The 20,766-nt window shown below is 41.1% G+C and overlaps 1 protein-coding gene across 1 annotated transcript in view; it reads right to left on the bottom strand.

The window, feature by feature from the left end:
• Positions 1-20,766, bottom strand: part of VAPB (VAMP associated protein B and C) — a 33,099-nt gene that overhangs the window by 4,453 nt on the left and 7,880 nt on the right. Inside the window, exons 2-5 of the mRNA XM_054274494.1 lie at positions 12,603-12,755; positions 5,162-5,265; positions 2,870-2,950; positions 1,506-1,682 (exon numbers count right to left, since the gene is read on the bottom strand). Of these exons, the coding sequence (XP_054130469.1) occupies positions 1,506-1,682; positions 2,870-2,950; positions 5,162-5,265; positions 12,603-12,755 (515 nt within the window). The remainder of the gene's footprint in view (positions 1-1,505; positions 1,683-2,869; positions 2,951-5,161; positions 5,266-12,602; positions 12,756-20,766) is intronic.

Here is a 20,766-nt window from a genome sequence, read left to right as displayed (position 1 = left end):
CTCAGCTCTCCCTGAGCTGCTGTGCAGCACAGCTGTGTGTTAGCACACTCCACTCACACACACACACTCTGAGCACTCCAGGAGAGGGGAAATGAGTCTTTTGTGACTTAATTGGTGTCCAGCTGAAGCAACAGTGTTAGACTTTTTAATGTGATACAGTATTATAGTGCAAAAGTATAAGGTATCAAAGCAAAAGTCTCCAGTCTCTACTTAAATACTCAAGGAACCCAATTGTAATGAAAGTTACCGCAGTCTTCAAAATTGCCAGGTAAGTGGAGTTCAAAGGGCTTGGGGTATGTCAGTGTTTCTCACTTTTGAATTTAAAGGGACACCTACATGACCTGATGGTGAACTTATTTTTCTATTAATAATTTATTGACTAATTGAAAGCCACAGGCTACCCAACACCTCACTGCTGCTCCAATTCTGAGTGGAGACGACTGACTTTTGTAAACAATAAAATGCTGTTTACATACAACACACTTTATATAAAAACAACAAATTTTCATTTAAAATATTTTAATTTCCTTCTGACAGCGACTCCAGCCTGACACTGACAGCACTGACAGCAGGCAGTGATTCAGCATTGCTTTCTGATATTTTACAGGTGTTTCTAACACTCCACAAAGGGACAAAGAACTCACCTATCTGGGATGTTACTGTAAGAAATCAGCTCAATTCTAGATAGCTCTTGTAGAGTGCTTAGTCAAGACCAATTTGCAAAAAAATTAAATAAAATCATACAGAACTTAAGAGCACTGAGTCACTGGCAAAACAAGAACACAAGGAGAAGTTAGGGCCATGTCTGTCTGTTATGTATACATATTATTTCTGTGCAAAACAAAACTGTTTCCAAGAATTCCTTCATGCACCAGCCAGCCAAGCAGCACCAGAGCTGAGAGAACAGAGCTCCTTTCACTGGGCTGCAGGAGTCACAGCATCCACACTTTCCTTGGTGCTGATATCCATGGAAGTAGACACTTACAGCAAGTCAAGCTACTGTAAAAAGAATTTTTCAGCAGAGTGATAAAGGCTTCTCAATTACTGGATTTCCCAGCCATGTGCTGGATATGACAGGAAGCCCATTTCCCATTCATCTGTCTTAATTTGGCCATTTCAGCAGCACATTACAGGTGCAATTACTGAAACACTCAGTATTTGCACAACACTGCCCTCAAGCTCCCATGGTTTGGGAGAAGGGGCCAAGTCCAACACTGAATGCTTAATTCAGACTGAGAAATTAGGTGGGAAAAGAAAAAAGAGGGGGAATTGACTCCTCTGGGTTGCTACCCAATCTCCTTCTGTGACTGCATGACTTGTGCCTCCTTTCAAAGGAACCATTGATTTCAGCACCTTCTCAGAGTTTACAGAGAAACCTGAATTATCTTTTACTTTATAGACAGCAGTAAAATATTGTGCTAAGGTCAGGTAACCAAACCTTTAAGATGGAAGCTTCTTTTTCAGGAAAGGGGTAAATCTGAAAAGAAAACAACAGCAATCTTTACCTTAAACTGTTTATTCTCCTCCCGTAACCTCTGAACTTCTACTTGAAGCCTCTTATAGTCTTCCATTACTTTCTTAACTTCAGTGTCATCCAAAGAAGAACTTATTGATTTAGACATTATAGAGGAATCTGTCTTTGTTGCAGTTGTGGATGCAATTTTATTTATTTCTATGTCATGCTGTTAAAAAAGGATAGAGTGTTTTTTGGTTAGTTATTAACACCACACCACACACCTGATACATAGGAGGAGAATCAGGTAAAATTGTCTGTGCACACCTGACACGTGCCTGTATCAAAAGAAATAAACAACATTTTGCTTTCTGTAACTTTACTGCTACCCCAGAAAACATCAGGTCAGCAGCAGTAAGTAAAGAGAGAATGACCTTGACTTGTCAGACCCTGCATGTACAGAAATGTCCCTAAATCAGGGACACAACCAAGGGTCTCCTTCCCTTTCCCTCCCCAGGCACAGCAGGAGCAGCCACTGCAGGACCAGCACAGGCTGCAGCTCCCTCCCCTTCACTCCTGGCTGTCTCCTCTCCCTATTTCTGTGTTTCTGTGGGGATGCAGGGATTTGCAACCCAAGCTGGAAACAAAGTTCAGATCTCCCAACCCAACCCTGCTCCCTCTTCTGCCTTTGGATCTCCTCCATGCTCTGCACTTTGGAAAGGGTCTCTCATAAAATCAAACCTCTCCCCAGCCAATTACATAATCCTAATTACAGATGCTCAGTGCAAGGTAGAACAACTGTGCCTTCAGTACCTGCACACTAGGAAGCATTTTCCAGTTTATTCAATCCATTACCAGTTTTATACTGGACAATACATATTTGCATTACAAATTATTATGTCTATTACCCTAACAAGAAAGGATCCTACAATATTATAGATTATAATTTCAATATAATTCCTAACTGCATTTGTGTCTTCCTCATCAGTTTTCTAGCAATTCACCTGACAAAATCAGAGTTGTACTAAGGAAGTGCTGGAGAGGCAGTGAAATTGATATTGCTGATGATTATAACTGCTTCACTATAAACTCTGAGCTTCACAACCAGCAATCAACACCTTTAATTTTTTTTAAGTATTCTTTATCCTGTGACCTTTCACTAAATGACAACAGATCAACTCAAAAATTGCTTTGTGCTACTGTTGCATTTATGAAGTTTAAACTGGCTGTTAGTTACACCAAGGATTACCAAGATTTTAAATAGTTTACATTGTGTTTTTAAAGGGTGATGCCATCCAGGCAGTGAACAGAGGGTTCTGTCTTGTGCTTATACAGCTGTCTGTACAAACATGCCATTTTACAGGATTTACTGTGGTATTAAGTCAAATCACTCAATATGCATCTGAAAATACTCACAGGCTTATCATTCTCTGCTGGTAACTCAAACACACACCTAAGTTTCGAATCCATGAGTTCTTCTGGTTTTGCTTCTTTCCACTGGAATAAGTTAATAGTAATTTCATATTAAACATATTAGTACAATCAGGCAGATTGGAAATGCAGTGCATTATGTAAACAAATCACATCATTTCACTCAGAAAGAACCCACAGGTGTTTATCACACCACCATTAACCACACACAGGATGAAAAATGAGATCAAAACCAAAACTGAGTGGTATCATAAAGACAGAGCAGATACTATGAAGCAAATCATTCTAAATAGTCTGAAACTTCCACAGGTAATTTATGAGAACTGGGAGCTGTATCAGAGTAATTAGCAGAGACTGGGGGAGTAATGAGCCTGCTTAAAAAAAAAAAAAAAGAAAAAAAAAGTAAAAGGAGAAGTGAATTCAAGGGAAGGGCAAGATAATAAGCCCCCAAATAAATGACAGAATGAGTTCTCAACTCTCCGGCCAGTGGAGCTCCTATTCAAACTTTTCCAATTTCACATGAGCTTTTCTTCCTGACTGGAATGAATACAGGACTCTTCTTCCCCCTCCTTGTTTTCCACATCCTTGTTTTCCAGCATCAATGTCTGAACAGCACCAGATGTGCTGCACACAGAGGGATAACTTCCCCTCACTCCTCCTCTCCCCTTCAGCTGGGGACTCTGCCATAAACAAGATTCCTTGTTTTAACAGGGATCAGCAGTGATAAACCTTTGCTCAGTATCAGCTGTAACCCTGAAGTGAAGAGATTTATTCTCAGTGATAATAAACAGCAAGAAGTGTCCACACTTCTATCCTGGAGTTCTCACGTGCTCCTCTTCATTCTGACCATCCTCCTGGTTGCTTGGTATTCCTCAGCATATCTCAAGTAGGTGACAAATTATGGCTAAGCCCATGCAAGCTGGAGTAGTATTTAACTCATCCTAAACAGCTGAACCCAAGTTCAGCTCTGCTGGGGCTGAAGTCAGATCTATTTTGAGCTCCTTGGCTGCCTGGGAAGTGTTGAAAGCTTTATAGTACTCCCGTAACTGGTCTCACCTGTTCATCCAGAATAGGAAGAGATCTGGAGAGTGGTAACAAAACTGAGAACTGATCAAAGTGTTACAGGAAAAGGAATCCTATCGGTCTGCAGAGCTTTGGAAAATTGCAAGGCCCATCTAGGTACTAAAAAACATTCTTTGCCAGCAGAATAACATTTGTCATGGTATAAAGTAACTCATAAAAATTAAAGAGCTCGAAAGAAAGGCAGACTGACTTATCTTTCTAGTGATGCAGACATTTTATTACTACTGCTGTTTCTCCCACTGGATCTTATTTTGAGCCCATTAAACAAATATAGTTCCATAAATCAGTTTCAGAAGGGAAATTATTAACCTGCAGAGTGCCCCAGCTTTAAGAAGCTATTCAGAAGAAGACACATATTGTAAAGACTACTGTAGAGTATTTTTGGGTTGGCTTTTTTGTTTTTAAGTAGCACACAAAAGCCACACACTTTTAGAAAAATGATCTTTTTGCTTTTTACATTGTGTCCTCAATAGCCACTGGATGTTTTCTCAAGCTAACAAAGGCCAGGCTACAGAGAGCTTCCTTGTGCCTTCTTCTGGGGGCAAATCTTGCTGATAAAGGAAAGCCAGCAGTTGACACAGTGGTTTACTCCTCTGCAGGTTGTCTTACTGTAGCCTGACATCTTATTTTTATGTCTTTTGTCCTTCTCTGCTCCAGCTCCTACATATTTCTACTGCTCTCATTTGTAATCCGCAGGACAGAATCTGTGAGGGCCTTTCATTTACAAAGCCACAGCAGACACAGGTAGGGATAAAATAAAACACAATACTTGTAAATCATCCTCTTGCATCTTGCAGAAGGAGCTGCTCAAGAGAAGACTCAAGACTGAGAGTAGATACATCAAAATGATGCCACAGACTTAGAATATATTCTGTATATCCTTAGAATATATGGCTCAAGCTGCCCTTTCTAAAGAAGGATATATTGCAAAAACTACAACCACTTCTTTCATGGTGTGGCATCCCATTACTGACAGCAGCTTCCCAAAGAAGCAACCACAGACAACAACTCAGTGCAAGATTCCTGGGGCTCAAAAAACCAGAAAACTCCTTGCCATGCAGAGATGGAAATCTGGAAAAGCTTTTAATGACTATTCCAGTGTGGTTTGACAACACCCCTTAAACAAAGCAGTCAAAGGACTTAGAAAATTCTACAATTAGAAAGAAATCCATTTAAAATAATTTCAATACTTACTACTGCTTCCATATCTGAAGTATCAGCTGGAGCAAACATAGACTGAACCATAAACTTGTGTTTACTTTTCTCATTAGGGTCATAGTCAAAAGGCTGTAGCATCACTGGAAGAAAAAAACCCAGAACACATTGCATTAACATTGCTCTGCTGCAGAGTCATGCACTGATGACACAGTCACCAGATTCCAGAAAAACAAACATTAAAATGGTTTCAAGTTGTCTGTTGTTAAGACCAAAGCAGCAGCTGAAATCAGGAACCTCACTTTAAACCAGAATTTTGAAAGGAGGCAAGAGAAACAGATTTCCTCAGTCTGTCTAGACTTTGGTCTGAGAACTCTGGAAATGCTGATCACTCCACATCATTCTGTACACAGCTATAGAAGATAACAAGTCATTTATAGGAAATAGGATCATTTACATATCTTCTGGCACAGAGGGAAACATTTTCCAAGACAGCATCTTTTTGTGTTGCTCCTTCCTTGGGGCAGAAGTAAGGAGCATTTTGATGAGCTGTACACACAATATTGCTGATGGTGCCCGAGAAAAGCTACAGAGGCAAAGTCAAACATTGCAAACCTTGAGGTTCAAGTCTCAGGATGGAAATTTCCTCTACAAAGTTTAAGAGCCTCATGGCATTTGATTTATCAAGTACAAGTATTTTGCTTCCACAAATAAGTTACTGGAAGTTTGTTACCAATTTATAGCTTGAAGTTTATAGTTAAATGTGATGCAAACTTTGCCTATGAAAGGTATGCAAAGAATGTATTTCTCTTCACTCAAAAAATAAAAAGCATTCCAAAATTTACTTATGCAGAAAAAGACTCTCTTTAGGGGGCAGAGAGGAAGGAACAGCAGGTTTAGGGAGTGTGTGTGCTTTCATTTAATTTTTTAAGCAATATGGGGAATTTCCATGTCTTTGCTTTTGGGTTAAAGCAACCTGAAGAGGGACAGATGGGAATTTCATTTACACAGAATAATCTTTAATCACAGTGGTCACTTGGAACTCCCACATTTGCAAATAACACCTGGATGTTCAGCTACTGGGGCATTAAAAACCATGAGCTTGGCTTCACCATGAGACAGAACATGTGGAAATAAGCAGCACAGTTCACACAAACATGTTATTAGACACTGCAAAAAGCCTCCACCCCCTCAAACTGAAAACAAAGCTTGCAAATACTGCCATTACTGCTAACAGAAAAAAAATGGTGTAAGGTTTAAAAATTCCCATTTTATGACCTGTCTTACTTCAGCCCCTCAATTCAATCACTAAGAAGAGAAGCAGGTCAAGAATTAGGAGCATTTTCAAGTACTGGTGCTATTACCATTATGTGCCCAAATTCATGTGCACTAATTGTAGGGGTTTGTTGTATAAAGGCAATATCCAAAACCCCATTTATTGCAAATGAAGGCAAGTCAAACCAATCTGCCTCCCTTAATGAGCAGGGTATGTTATGGCTGTGCCATCTTTACTGTGCACACAGTCTGTGGCCATCAGAAACCACATGCCTGCTAAAGCCCAGGGAGAAGGCAGGCAATAAATCCCCTCAGATGAGGTGCTTTAAAAATTATTATACATTTTAAACTCACCTTGCAGTAGTTGGATATTATTAAAAACAAATGTTTGCAAATTAACTGGCTACCTTTAAAACTATTTCCCAAACAGGAGTGACTGCATTGTGAAAGCACAACTATTTCAACACTGCCTGACTCATCACTGAGGAGCAGCAGCATTGTTTTTTCTCCTCTGGAGCAGACACTTAAATAATTTCAATTGTAAGATCCAAGTGGATAGCCAGAACTACTCAGCATTTATGGAACTTCTACAGTTGTGGCTTTTCCAGCTTGCTTTGCTGAGTGCAGCTATCAGCTCATTTGAAAATCCTCATTTCCCAAGGGACAGCGCTGAATCCATCCTGGAATGCCAAATGATCACTGCTCCCAGCTCCATTCACTGAACCACAAGAGCCAGAGAGGGCTTGACAGCACAGGCGTTGTTAGCACTTGTATTTTTAGATCAATACATGGAAGCCCCATTGACACAAATTATTCAGCAAATGTCTCGTAAGCCAGATGGGAAGCTCAAAAAGATGTACTTTTTTCAAGAGGAAACCAAACCATTTTAATATTTATCCACACACTATTGGGGTTTCTATGAAAGATTAGTTCCACAAAATTGCCCTAATTGCTGGAGAAATTGCCAGTGAGAACGTGGCTCCTTTGCTCTGAATGGAAATCACAAACCTTATGCAAAAATTATGTGAGAAGTATGTTCCTACAGAATGCCTTATCACATCAGAGGTCCCATCTGGTCAGAAGTTTCAATTTTCATCAGCAATCAGAGTTTTAAGAAACAAAATTATTAATGTGATCTTCAGGTTTACAGTCAGCAGCATCCATCAGGCAGAGATCCTCAACCACTTCCCAGGCTGCTCACCCCAGAGCTCGAGCACCAGCACTGCTCTACCACAAGCAAAAACTGCAGAGTCACTGAGAGATCAATGGACATGGGGTTTCTCACACATTCCTGCAATATCCCCACATTTTATACTCAGTAGAGAGCTAAGGAGAGGCACTGACCACCCAACATGCTCCTTCTTTTCCATAGAACAGTTCACTGGCAAAATTAGTTACAATTAGTTAGTTACAAAGTTAGTTACAATAACAGAAGCATTAAACTCCTCTGGTTTTCCTAGAATAAACCAGCTTTTTTAAAGAGCAGAGGAAATCTGAAGCAGGGAACCCCTTTAACACCTGCTAGGATCTAGCTGTCCTTTCCAAGAGCAGAAGGAACAGAAAAGTCTCCCAGCTCAGATAGTCAGCAACCTTCCTCTAGTTTCCATCTAAATTTATTAATGGCCTGTTTACTTGGTCCTGGACCAGCACTGCCCTAATGCTGAAATACCAGAGAAGGGGAAGAGTCATTTACTTCTGGTGGGTCCAGGCCATCAATCACAGTAGCTCCTGGCCTAGTGGTAAACTTGAGCCAGACTTGGTGGGTTCTCTCCAGGCCAGGCTCCCCATTCATCCTCTGCACCTGTTTTGGTTTGAGCTCCTCTAATTACACATGCAGGAAACTTTACTAGAGCCTTGAAGCACAGCATCGATGCCCTCTCACCTCTTCCCTTATCCAGATGTACAGTGCTACATCTGCCTTCCTCACAGCCACATTGTGTCTTCTTCTTCTTATTATTATTATTTCTATTATCTTGCTCACCCCAATCAGGCCCCTTCATTCAACAAGCCTGCAACTGTAGCCAGAGTATTTTATTCTCCAAATATGTGATTCTGCAGTTTTTCTAATGAAATTCATCCCGTTTCTCTTACTGTAGCCTTCAAGAACACCTAATTCTGCTGTTTATCTTCAATCTCTCAATTTTACAACATCATCAGAGTTTTTAGTGTACTCTTTGTTCCAGAATTGCTTGTAAAAGCATTAAACAAGATTGGGACCAAGAATCACTCTCAAGAAACATCACTAGTAGCTCCCTGCTTTCACATTTCCATCCACATCACTGTTCATTCTTAAGCAGCTCAATGAACAGAGTGTCAATTTATTTGTTCTTTTCTACCTTTATCAATCATTTTCCCAAATGGCACTGCAAGGAATTCTTCATGGTCTGGATGGATCAAATCTACCACACTTATATCACATAAAATACCCCAACCAGAAACAGGGGCAAGCCTCAAGATCCTTGTGGCATTCCATCAGCTCTGGCAGAGGTGAGCAAAGGACACTCACATCTGCAGAAACGAGCAGAATCCATTGCGCCATCCCAGCTTTGTTCCATGTTTACATAAATAAACATAAAATTTCTGTAAATATTTCAATATTACTAAGAAGTGTTGAATTTGTGAAGATCAAGATAGAATTTTAAAGCAGGCAGGCAAGAACAACCCAGAACAGGGCACAGGAGTTCCCTGCCAAGGAAAGTTTGGGAATGCAGCAGTGGATGGGACACAGTCAGTGCCTGAGGGAATGGGGCAGACCCACTGTGACTGCAGAGCACAGGGCTGCAGCTCCATTCCTGCCTTTCCAAAGTCAGGAAAGCTCAGAAAAGACAAAAAATCCCCCCTGGATATTCGACAGCAAACTCAGCTGCTCCTCCCTCCCAGGAGGCGTGTTCAGACTGCTCTCTTCAGTGGGACCCTGAGCACAGATGGTGCCATCTGCAATTCCTCTCTCCTCCCGATCCATCCACTGCAGACTCACCAGCATCTGCTGGTATTCCTTCACTTCTCCTTTGTAATCCATTCACGGCTTTTATTTAGGTTTCAAAGCCACAAAATCAGCTCTGTGCTGAAATCGGAGGTGCTGAGCACAAGTGGTGCTTTCCCAGCACTGCAGGCCCAGTGCAATGGAATCAGATGACAGAGCTCACACAGCTCCCCGACAGTTACATAAACTCAGCTGTTAAAATTACATGCCATTATATAACAGGTGAAAACACGGGCTCCAAACCTGACATCCCAGCAGGCAGCACATGCTGACAGGGCCTCAAATGCTGGTATTTAGCAAAAGCTGTGATATGGCATAAGAAGGCAGCATTTGAGACTCCACTAGATTAAAGCGAGCTTTATTTTTCTAGCATTTTGTTAAGTCTTTAAATGAGCCATCATATTAATGTGAAATAAAGTGGAACTGCTGCTTCTTAGAGCAAAATGTCTTCTCATACACTCACAGCAAAATAGTACAGGCACAGTTTCACAGGAATATAACAAAGGCATCTGGTTACTACACAGCAAGAAGGAAGAGGCTGCCCCAAATTCAGCTCCAGGCAATAATATTCTCTATTCTAGACTAACAAATGCTGAGGCACTGATTTTTTGGAGACAAGGTGCAGCACCAATGCAGGGCTATCGGTGGCTGTGAAGTGAACAGATTGCATATAGTAAACACAACCCAATTAGCTTAAGTGTCCAGAAGTTACTGTATTAACTATATTTTAAATAATTTCTCATCAGTAGTATTTTCACTAGGTTTGAAGGAATTCAAGTCGTATTTATTCAAGCTCTATTTTTATGCCCTGTACAAGACCTGAATTAAATGACTGAAAAGAGAACTGATTTAGAGGCAAAGAAACAAATTCTATTTATTTTTCACTTCATTAACTCCAAAATCAGTCTTTTGTTCTCGAGCAATATTACTCCAAAGTAAAGGTTAAACACATCTTCCCCCCTTTCTGTGAATCTGAATACAATTGTATTTTGCAAGTTAATAACAGTCCCCTCTTTGATGCCTCCCATCCAAAGGATCCCATCTGCTGATCAAAGCCAAAGACGCTGCCATCCTCAAGACCAAAATCAGGTCCATGCATGGTTTGAAGGAGCTTATCTATTACCTAAGAAACAATGAAAGCGTGCTACCTGCATTTTAAAATACAATGTTAATATAAAGACTGACAATTTAAGACTGTTATTTATTACTACTCTTAATATCAGCATGGAAATATTAGAACACACATGTGAGCTTGTGATTAAATATACCACAGCCATTTTCCACACTAAGCAAATCATAAATCACTACAAATAAGGTTATCAGAAAAAGGAAATGCTTAAAGCTGTGTAAGCAAGAGCAGAGCACAGCTCAGGGTTAGCACAGCAGTCTCATAAGGGGATACTTTACTCATAAGATCCACACTGTAGCTGGTGTGCCACAGGGAAGGGCCAGGCTGGAAAAGCAAGCGGTTGTAGGAACAAGAGATGGCTCCTACAACACTTGCCTGCACTGTATCTGCTCAGGGTGGAGCTAAGGGGCACTTGTGAGCAAAACTCAACACTCAGATCAAGACAACATTTCAAAAAGCCTGGTAAGAGCCTGCAAAGGAAGTAGGCTTTTAATTTTCAAAGTTCATCTGCAAGATGAAAAGCATCCACATCTTTATAGCACGAAGATAATTTGTAGCCAGAAACCATGCTAATTTTCATTATCATTTCATTGATTTCAGTGCATTTGATATGCTTGCCTGCAGCTAGTGTAGATGACAGACAGCTTTACTTGGGAATTGTTCAGACTTTTAAAAATCTCCATTTCTCTCCAGAGAGCTTTTCCATTTACATATTAGTCATTCCAGAGCTCACTGGGTATGCTGGCCCTCTCCTGAAGCACAAGTGCTTTGTCTGCCCCACCTGGAGCTGCCACCACTCCCTGGTACCTCCCCACTGCCATTCCCCTGGGATTAACTGCAAGGGAGGCACAATCCTGCAGCCCTTTGCACACTCAATTTGACACCACAGAAATCCCAAAGACAACAGATCAATGAGTGTGCAAATATGAGCATGTATAAGAAGACTCATAGGATGAGAGTTGCTTAATTTTACAGTGCAAAGTGGTTTTAGGATCAATTTTTATTTTGTTGAAGCAAGCTCTCTCCAGGGGTGAGGTGTTTAAATATTTTAAATTTTATTAAGTAAGAAACTGAACTCAATTTTTACATGTTCATTTTTTTCCAGTAAAAAGCAGTGGTTTTGGCATCCAAAATTTTATCCCAGGCTAAAAGAGGTTGGTAGGAGCAAACTGTATAACCTATCAATAATATTTCTTATCATGCCAATATTAATTTTTTTTTAGGAATAGCAAAGCAAATCTGAATCCGCAGGTTTAGAGGAATAATTTTCTTAACTCAAGTCTGACCTCATTCATCCAATATGCCACAACTACATCCTTTGATAGAATTCTTTATTAAGAACATGCATCAGAGAAGTTACTGAGAGAATATATTATCAGCAAGTTAACACACAGATACTGTTTGTAAGAATACTCAGCTCTTTATGCTTTCAAAGTAAGCCACTCCTTTGCTTTTCCATTACCAAACTTAGGCAAGTCAAGAGCTACTGACTCATTAGAGAAAATCATTAACTTTTCCTATGCAACAGCAAAGATTTAGTCATTTGACATTTTTAACACCAAAGGATACTGACTCTTCAAGGCACACAAAACAAGCATGGTTTGAAAGTAAATGTTTTCACTGTTGGTTAAATCAAAGGCAGTTTGCCATCAGCCCACACCAACCCAAACCAGTGGCTACAATCCACCCAGTTTTATTCCTCCCTCAATGTGCTCATCCAAGCACTTGTGTGACCCCATGGTGAGCTGGTTCAGGAAGTTAAGCTGGCAAAAAACTAACTGTACAAAAATAATCCCAGAGGGAGGGCAGGGCTGCAGCAGGACTGGTTTGGGTACGCTGGCCGAGGCTGTTAATGAACCATATCAATCATTTGTGTATTTCTGCCTTTTTCCTCTCCAAAACAAGATGTAAGACCAAACCTGTTCCTGCTAGACCAGGAGAAAGGGAAGTAAGGATACACGAAATGGCTGCTTCTCCATGAAAACACAACCTCTTGGATTCACCAAAATACTTTCAGACTGCAAGGCATTCCAAGAAATAACTGATCATAAGAAGCTATTTTCAATCAGCAAAGAACTGCTTGAGTGGCTTACCAGAAACATTAATTGATGTTCCTGCATCGATAATTCCACTGTTGGGCCTTACACAGTATCTACGTGGTGCTGTGGTCTTAACTTTGAAGCACACATTTCTGTCCGTGGGGTTGCCGAGCTTCAGGTTTGTAGTGACCACATCTGTGAAAGGACCTGGGGAGGAGAGCAAAAGCAGACTTGAAATCACACAGAAAGCACTTTTCAAGCAGAGGCTAAGCAGGCTCTAAATCTCTGTTCACAAATCTTATAAAGTAATTAGATGTTCAATTTCCATCTGCAGCACGTCCAGATAATCGTGCATGCAAAGCTGAGGCTGCAGCCAGGCCCCAGCCCAAGAGCTCATCATTAACAGCAAAACAAAAGGGGGAAATCATGCACACATTGTGCCAACACCACAACATGGCATTCAAAGGATGCCAAATTCCCTGCTGTGTCACAGTTGCTCCATTCTAGTCCCAGAAGCCCAGGCTAGCAGAGATCCCACATATACCCATGCTGTAGGTGTAAGCAGTGAGTACAGCACAGTTTGTTAACCAAGGACTACCACAGATCCATCTGCACATGAAGCTGGACCTCCACAGAACCAGGATTCCTCCAGGTTCTCAGGAATGCCACATCAAAAACAGCAAGACAAGCATACAGAGTGCATCTCCTTTTGCCTACCAAGTTCTTTTATTTTTTTATAAACTGTCTTGGCAACTAGAAATTATAAACCTGAAGAAATAAAGTAGCCTACCTCACCCAGGACAGGAAATAACCATGTGGAAATAAGAAAAATTTTTGGACACTGAGAGCACTGGTGAAAATTTCCATATTAGCAAAGCCAAAATCAAACCATTGTCAAGTTCTGCAAATCAAGTGCAGGCAAATCCTTTTCTCTCAGGCTCACCACCTAATTGAAACTCCCAAATCCCTCAGGCTGAAGAAAGGCTGATTTCCTACAAGACACTGATAAATCAGACAGGTAGCACACAACTACAGTGCTTCACAGATGGTAAAGAAGTAAAATTAAAAGAAATATAACCACACTTTGATCAACTGTCTTCTCCATAGAAGTGATCAATTTGAGGCCTGAATAAAATACCTTCATTTGTCCTCAGGAGTAAAAGCAAATTAGTCCAAAAAAAAGCATCAAACTTTTCCTTGCAGAAATGGCAACCCTAATATTGAAAAAGGGTGAATGATGATGACAATAACAATACCGGCAGGCAGCATTCCACCACCCTGCTCTGCCAGCATGGATGCCTTGATGTAATTTAAGTTTGCTTCTTATTCTACACAAATTTGTCTCCTAAGACAATATTTAATGCAGCTGTAACAGTACTACAGTCCTGCAACCTCCATCCTTGATCCAATTTGTTTAAAGTAATTAGAAGGGGAAAAGCCTCAAAAGAATCACACACATAATAACCCCAACCAGGCAACAAGGCAGCACCACTTCTGCCTGCACCCTGAGCAGACCAGCTTGGCAAGGCAATGGGAGCTAAAAAATCTGAAGTAATAAAATTTTCAGATCCCACGGCAAAGGTTTCACTAGACCTGTGCCTGGTGAAACACTGAGATGTGAAAGAGAATGAAACACAGCTGTAAAGTTTTCTCTGTGTTATGCATGCAGAGGGAGACTCAGCTAATGGAAAATAACTGGCCAGAAGCAGCCATGAGTTGTTAAAGAAGTTAAAATAAGCCAAACCATCAGAAAAATCCAGCAAACATTTAGGTGTGTAAGGACAGTAGCAGATCTTCAAAATAGCCCTAACAGGGAGAAATCAAATGTTTCAGAAGAAATCATAGGATGCCTATGCAATAAGGATGTGTCTTTACTAAAAAATTACAGCTTGAGCTGTTCCAGCACAGGGGGAGGGTTGGCTGTACAAAGCCCTTCATCTGCAGCTGCATCCTCAGCAGTGCTTTACTGGTCTGCATGCTGGGATAGATGTCCTGGGGGAAATACCATGTTTTTACTTGGCTGATCCACGAATATGTGCGGGATTTGTGTGCCCCAGCACAGAGCTGCTGTTTGAAATTGTAATACGACAACAATTCTGTGTGGAAAATAATTTCCAAATGGAATTACTTATTGCTAACATAGATCACACCAAAATATTTGGCAGCAAAACCTTTCAGCAGACGGAACTCATTTCTTCTTGTCTTCTTGGTGTTTCCTCTTCTGTTCTGTCCACTAAACCCTAAACATTTTCTTTAGCTACATTTCCCACAAATTACAGGTTTTACAGCCACCACAACTGTACTAGAAGGTTGACATCTGCTTCCAGCAAACCTGTGGGCAAGCACACTCATTCTTATGGCCCTGCTGCTCAAACTCTGCAGCAAAGCAAAACACAGCAGACAAATGCAGGATTAACGTGCCAATTAAGGTCTCCTGAAGAAAAAAATAAACAGACCACAGGGTATTACTCAGGGGTAACTGGGGCATGGCAGTGAAATATTATCACTTGGCTGGCCTGCCTTTTAAGAGCAAGGCCCATGGACTGCCAGCTAGGGTTGAAATGAAATCCTGGTTGCCTGTTGTTGGATTACTACAGCCAAGGTTACAGGTTTTTGGGGAGGTTGGTGTATGTGGGAGAACTTATCCCAGGAGAGACACAAGGTAATTCTGCACTGGAAATACACCTTTGCTTTCCAGCATCTGGATTTGAGCACTGCAGATAAAGCTGGTGTGGGTTTTAACATTCATGTGAGATGCACATCAACCCTGCAGCTTCATTTTCCAATGCAAGGCATTGGGACTTTGGGAATCCTACCCAAAATACAGGAAGAGAAAACACTCTACAATCTTTCTGGTAACTCTGTCCTCATTACAAGTGGATGGACTATTGATACAAATTTATTCCACACCTGGGCAATGCTTGTACTCCCAAGGTGGGCTGAGAGCACAGCAAAGCCAGACTGGTGCATCTGGATGGTCCTTGGGTGAAAGCAGCAAGTGAAGATTGACTCTTAAAACCCACAATCCTAACTTAATCACATTATTTTGTTTTGAATGTTTTTTTGATTGCTCATAATAATATCGCTAGATAAGTGGAACTGATACTAAGGCAGGGTGCTTTCCAAATGACAATTTGCTCTTTAAAATCATCCCAACTGTTTTTCTCACATGTTTTTTAAAGATCATGAGAAGAATGCCACTGGTGTCATCCCAAGGACAAAGTTACGGGAAACAGGGTCTGTACATGCATCATCTGACATGGGGGTGTCATGGGAGCATGGAAGAATGTAGTAAATTGAATTTGGTGCTGAAAGTCTGAAATACTACACAAGGGCTTGGTGACTTTCTCCTGCCAAAATAAAGTCAACTCATGTTAATGCAAAGTGGGCATCTAGTGACACACAAACTAGCAGTGTTACTGAAAGGAAAGGAAACATCACCTTCTATACTCATAAAACAACAAATAGGAAGAGGTATCCTGGTTTTTCATAGGACTACTTTTCAGCAGGGTTGTTACTGAACCGTGGCTTTTCACCCAGAAATCCAACCCTTCACGTTTGAAGATCACAATGTTACCTCAGAATTTTCCAGTCCATTTCCTATTCAAACACCAGTGCTGTAGCAACCTTTCCTTAGAGAGCCATGCTGCAGCGTATGGCATTGTAATATCCCACACCATTTTAGTAATGATAAAAAAGTCTGGGAATTAGGTCAAAAGAACATGATGTCAACTTTATTTAAATTTTAAATAACCCTCACTGCAATAGAAATTGCCCATAATTGTTTCAGCAAATTCAGGCTGATAACTTTTTGATGAGCACAGTACTCACTGTGAGTTCCTTGCCACTTGCTCCTCAGAGAAACCACGTTACACAGCCCCATCATTTGTACTACATCTGAACACAGCCATCCTCACCTTAACCAAAATTCCATGCTTTGGCATGGCAAATAATCAGCCCTCATGCTGTTTGGCACATGTGGGAATTCAGCACAAGTGCCAGCAGAGGGAAAGCTTTGATGGCACAGGCTCGGGCAGGAGCGTTCAAACCCAGCAGGGACAGTCTCTGTAGATCTGTACCTGCAATTATCACTACATCTTTATCTTTAACTACACACATCAGCTGGCCCACAGGGTTGCTTCATTCCTGCATGAGCCCATCTCACTGCTGAGAGGGGAGCTGGTCTGGCCCCTCATCTCCACCAGCTGCCTGTGCAAGCTGCACTGTGCTCCTCTGCTTGGCCAAGAGCAGAGCCAGGAGCTGCTGGGGCTGGAAATTAATCCACTTACCAGAGAGAGGGAGGGGGCAGTGGGGAAGAGAAAAAGGAGAATCAGTTTTCAGCCAGAATGAGCAGCACTCAGAGCTGGCATCAGGGAAACTGCATCTTCCTGCACAGCATTCTGCCAATTTAAGGTCTCACAGTTGCAGGTTAAAGCTTGCAAGCACATCTGGGCATACGTGCTGCAGTCACACTTGTAGTGCTGGCATAGCTGCTGAAAGTAATTAAGGCACATTCATCATTTTGTCTGTACTTAAATTTAATGCAAATTCTCATCTGCTAAAAGCTAGGCAATCCTAAAAAAAAGTAGTGAACTCTTCAAAGAAAAGCACTGCAGGAATACTTGATACAACTGGCAACCATTGATCCACAAGACTAAGAATAAATTCTTATCAAGTTGCCCATTCCCAGAGTGTTTTAGATGCACTTTCAGCATCGAGCCCTAAACAACTTTTGCAACTCCAGCTCACCACAGACATGTATCCAACAGCAAGGTAATTGGAAACAGCCAGAAATACAGGCAGAGCTCCTCATGAGATAACCTCTCTTGTACTTCCTCTGTGGACAGCAGTGGAATGCAATAATAGGAGGGGAAGGATGTATTGCACCATGTTTAATCCCACTGATGTGTCAGATGAAAGTCATTAATCACCTGACACATTAATCAGCCATACAAAGGTAACTGAAGAATCTTTAATAAGGGAGATGGTAGAAAGCAATAGAGGGGAAACTTAAATTGTTTTGTGACTATTCTCAAGAGCCCAAATCCTACATGTGACTGGTAGATGTCCACATGGAGCTGTAATTAAACCAGTGAAAGAGTCACACTGGCCCTGTGTGAGGGGAAAGGATGGGGCCTGAACATGACACTCATCCCCTCCCCACCCTACCCCTACACTGGCCCCTCTCCCATGGCATTAAGTGCCTCCCCCAGCTCTGCCAGCCCCTCAATCTGGGATGCCCCTTGCCCTGCTCTAGAAGGAGGGGTCAGCACCACCCAACAGCCACCATACCCCTGTCTCCCTCTGATCACTTCAGTCTTTCCACCTGCAACTTCTCATCTTCACATCCCAGTGGTTTCTCAATTCCTTTACTGCCCCTGACAACACCAAGTGATTTCATTTTATTTCCATGGGCTCTCCCATTTTATTTCTGTGGATGTCTATCAGAATAAGAGAGACAGGCAAAATAAAACCAGCAGTGATGTGCAAGAGGGCTCAATAACAGGTGAGGACCCTGACTTACTGCATGCTTCTTTTAAAGTCATATATAAAGCTGATGACCTTTGAAGATAAACACTGAAATGAAAAGAGCTGAAATGTCAAGCAAGACATCTTGAGCTATCAGGCAGGTGCCTGAGAATCAACAACACCCAAGATCCAATCAAACTCTCCCACCACCTTACTTGTCTTTAGACAAATCACTTCAGGGCTTGATCTTCTGCTATTAAGAGCCTTAAGAGTTGACAGCAGCTCCAAAACAGAAGCAGGTTTGGACCCTTATAGTTTCCCTCTCAGTCAAGTAAGGAGAATACTTACCTAATTACACAGAATCTTGTGAAGATTAGTGTTTTAAAAAGTACTGTGTGCCAAGGTTTAATCATCATCATCATCTGGCTCTGGAGACTCTCATAATTAAGTGAGCATCCGCAACTTTTGAAATCAAAGAAGCCAAAAAATCAGAAGCAAGAAAAGCCTGTGTTGCATAAATATCTGATTTCACAAGTAACTCACTGAGACAGCCCAAATCCCCCAAATTTGGTAATTATTTTTTTAAAAATCCTTGTGTAAACCACATGCCAACCTTTTGACCTCAGCTCAGATTTTAAAAGGAACTAGCTACAACCCCCCCCCCCCCCCGGCCCTGTGGAATCAATGTCTTCACTCCCAGCACCCACATCCTCATCCAAAAGAGCCCTTGAAACAAAGTGACAGGAGGGGAGTGGTCCCTTCCACTTCTGCTGTATCAAACAGTGGATGCCTGCATGAAAAAATATTACAAAAATAGAAGCAACATCTACATCACTGCCTATGCAATAGCTGATGCAGTGGAGCAATTCTTTTAAAAAGTATGCAATCAATAAAGTGACCTAAGAGGAAAAAAAGAAAAAAGGTGCAGAAACCCAACAAAATTACATGATTCAGATGCCAAAGTTGGAGCAAGGTTGGCAGCAAGTTACTCCATTTAGATGGATTAATCAGTGTCCTTCCCTGGCCTATTCTAGCATAAACTATTTTTCTCAGAGCACGCCTCATGCTTAATTGGGAAAAAAGCCCAAACCCCAAACAAACATGAGACTGAAGACTGTTTTCAGGGTATTTGTTAGTATGTAATTTTTGTCACCTTTTATCCCTCAGAGGATCATTAACAGTCTGACTTCACAGCTGTAAGAACTGAGAGGCCACACATAAGCTTGCCAAGAGAAATAGAAGAATATGTCCTTCATATAATTTTGGTACCAGTGTCATTTGCTTTTTCCCCAACTGATCTATTCAGAGTTTTTCTACACCCAAATATCACCTACAGCAAACTTCAGCAACAAAATCACACAACATGAAATATCTTCTGTGCATCATGGAGTCAAACCAGATTTCTGCACACACTGGCATGAACAAGAGAGCAGCCCTGGTGAGCTGTCAGAGGTGGATCTCTGTTTCAGATCCTCTCAGGAGCGAGTGCCAGACAGATTGTATTACCCTGCTCATTCTGCACACAAATATCACAGGAGCCAACTCTGTCCAGGTATGAAAACAGCTCAGGAAACACTGGGACAGCAGCTGCAGCTCTTTCAATAACCATGACGTAGCCAGACTCACTCAGGTAAGACATCTCCTTTTTGCACATAGCCTGGAGCTCCATCCACGGGCTATGGGAAGGACAAAAACAAAGCCCTGGCTCCCAGGAGAAGCAGGGATGCAGCAACAGAGCAATGAAGCCTTGATGTGCAAACCTCCCTGACAAAACCACTGCCAAAGACTGAAATCAATGTAAAATGTTCCCCTGGAAGAACCATCCTGATTTCAATCACCAATCCAAGCTACACTTTTTCTTCTAAAGTGATTTTTTCCTGGTCTAATTTCATCACTAATCTCCATTTCAAATGCACTTTAAAATGTTAGGGAAGGAGCAACTTAACTGCTCTAATTTTACTCTCACATATACTCCTCAAATAGAGAAATTTGATGTGCAGCTTAAATAGCAAATGAGCAAATATTTTAAAGTGCAAAACTGTGCATAAGTCGAAAATACCAGAAGAAACAAACACAATTAGATATTCTCGGGATGCACAAAGAATAGCTGCTTTTCTAATAAGTTAAAAAAAACCCAAGCCACATAAAATAGGCAGCGGGATACTATTTATGGCTACAAAAAAGGAAGGAATCCTGAGCTTAGCAAGATATATTCCAGGGAGCTACTCAGGAAAGGAAAAAAAGGAAAAAAAAAGGAAAAAAAAAAAAAAAAAGAAAAGAAAAAAGAAAAAAAAAAAAAGGGAAAAAACCCCCAAAACAAAATCAGAAATTTAGCCAGCAGCACAGAGAAAATGTAATCAGAACAAAAAATCTGACAGTTTATATGTGTGGCATAGAACAAGAAACAAATGTCAAGTTGTGTTCTTCAAGCCTAAACTTCTGCCTTTTCCAACCTAAACAATTCCATGATTCTGTGATCATCTGCACCACTGTATGACATCACTAAGCACAGTGTAAAACCAGCTATAGAAAAATTAAGAGGAAGAAAATGTTACTGCTCTTAGATCCTTGCTCCTAGTCTGGTAAAAATACAGAAAGGCCAGAAGAAGAGAAATCACAATCCAGAGGAAATGCAAATGTTTTGAGAAAACACAAAATATATTGTTAATTCACATATCACAAGAAGCACTAACTACAAATATCAACAGACAACAAACATGAAACGGCACAAGGGGGAGGGTGAACAGCT

Source organism: Melozone crissalis, unplaced genomic scaffold (genome assembly GCF_028551555.1).
Source record: "Melozone crissalis strain CALT ecotype California unplaced genomic scaffold, PUWL_Pcris_2 ptg000017l_1, whole genome shotgun sequence".
In the NCBI taxonomy this organism is placed as follows: domain Eukaryota; kingdom Metazoa; phylum Chordata; class Aves; order Passeriformes; family Passerellidae; genus Melozone; species Melozone crissalis.
Note: the sequence above shows the minus strand (reverse complement) of the source record. Positions and strands in the feature narration are given on the sequence as shown.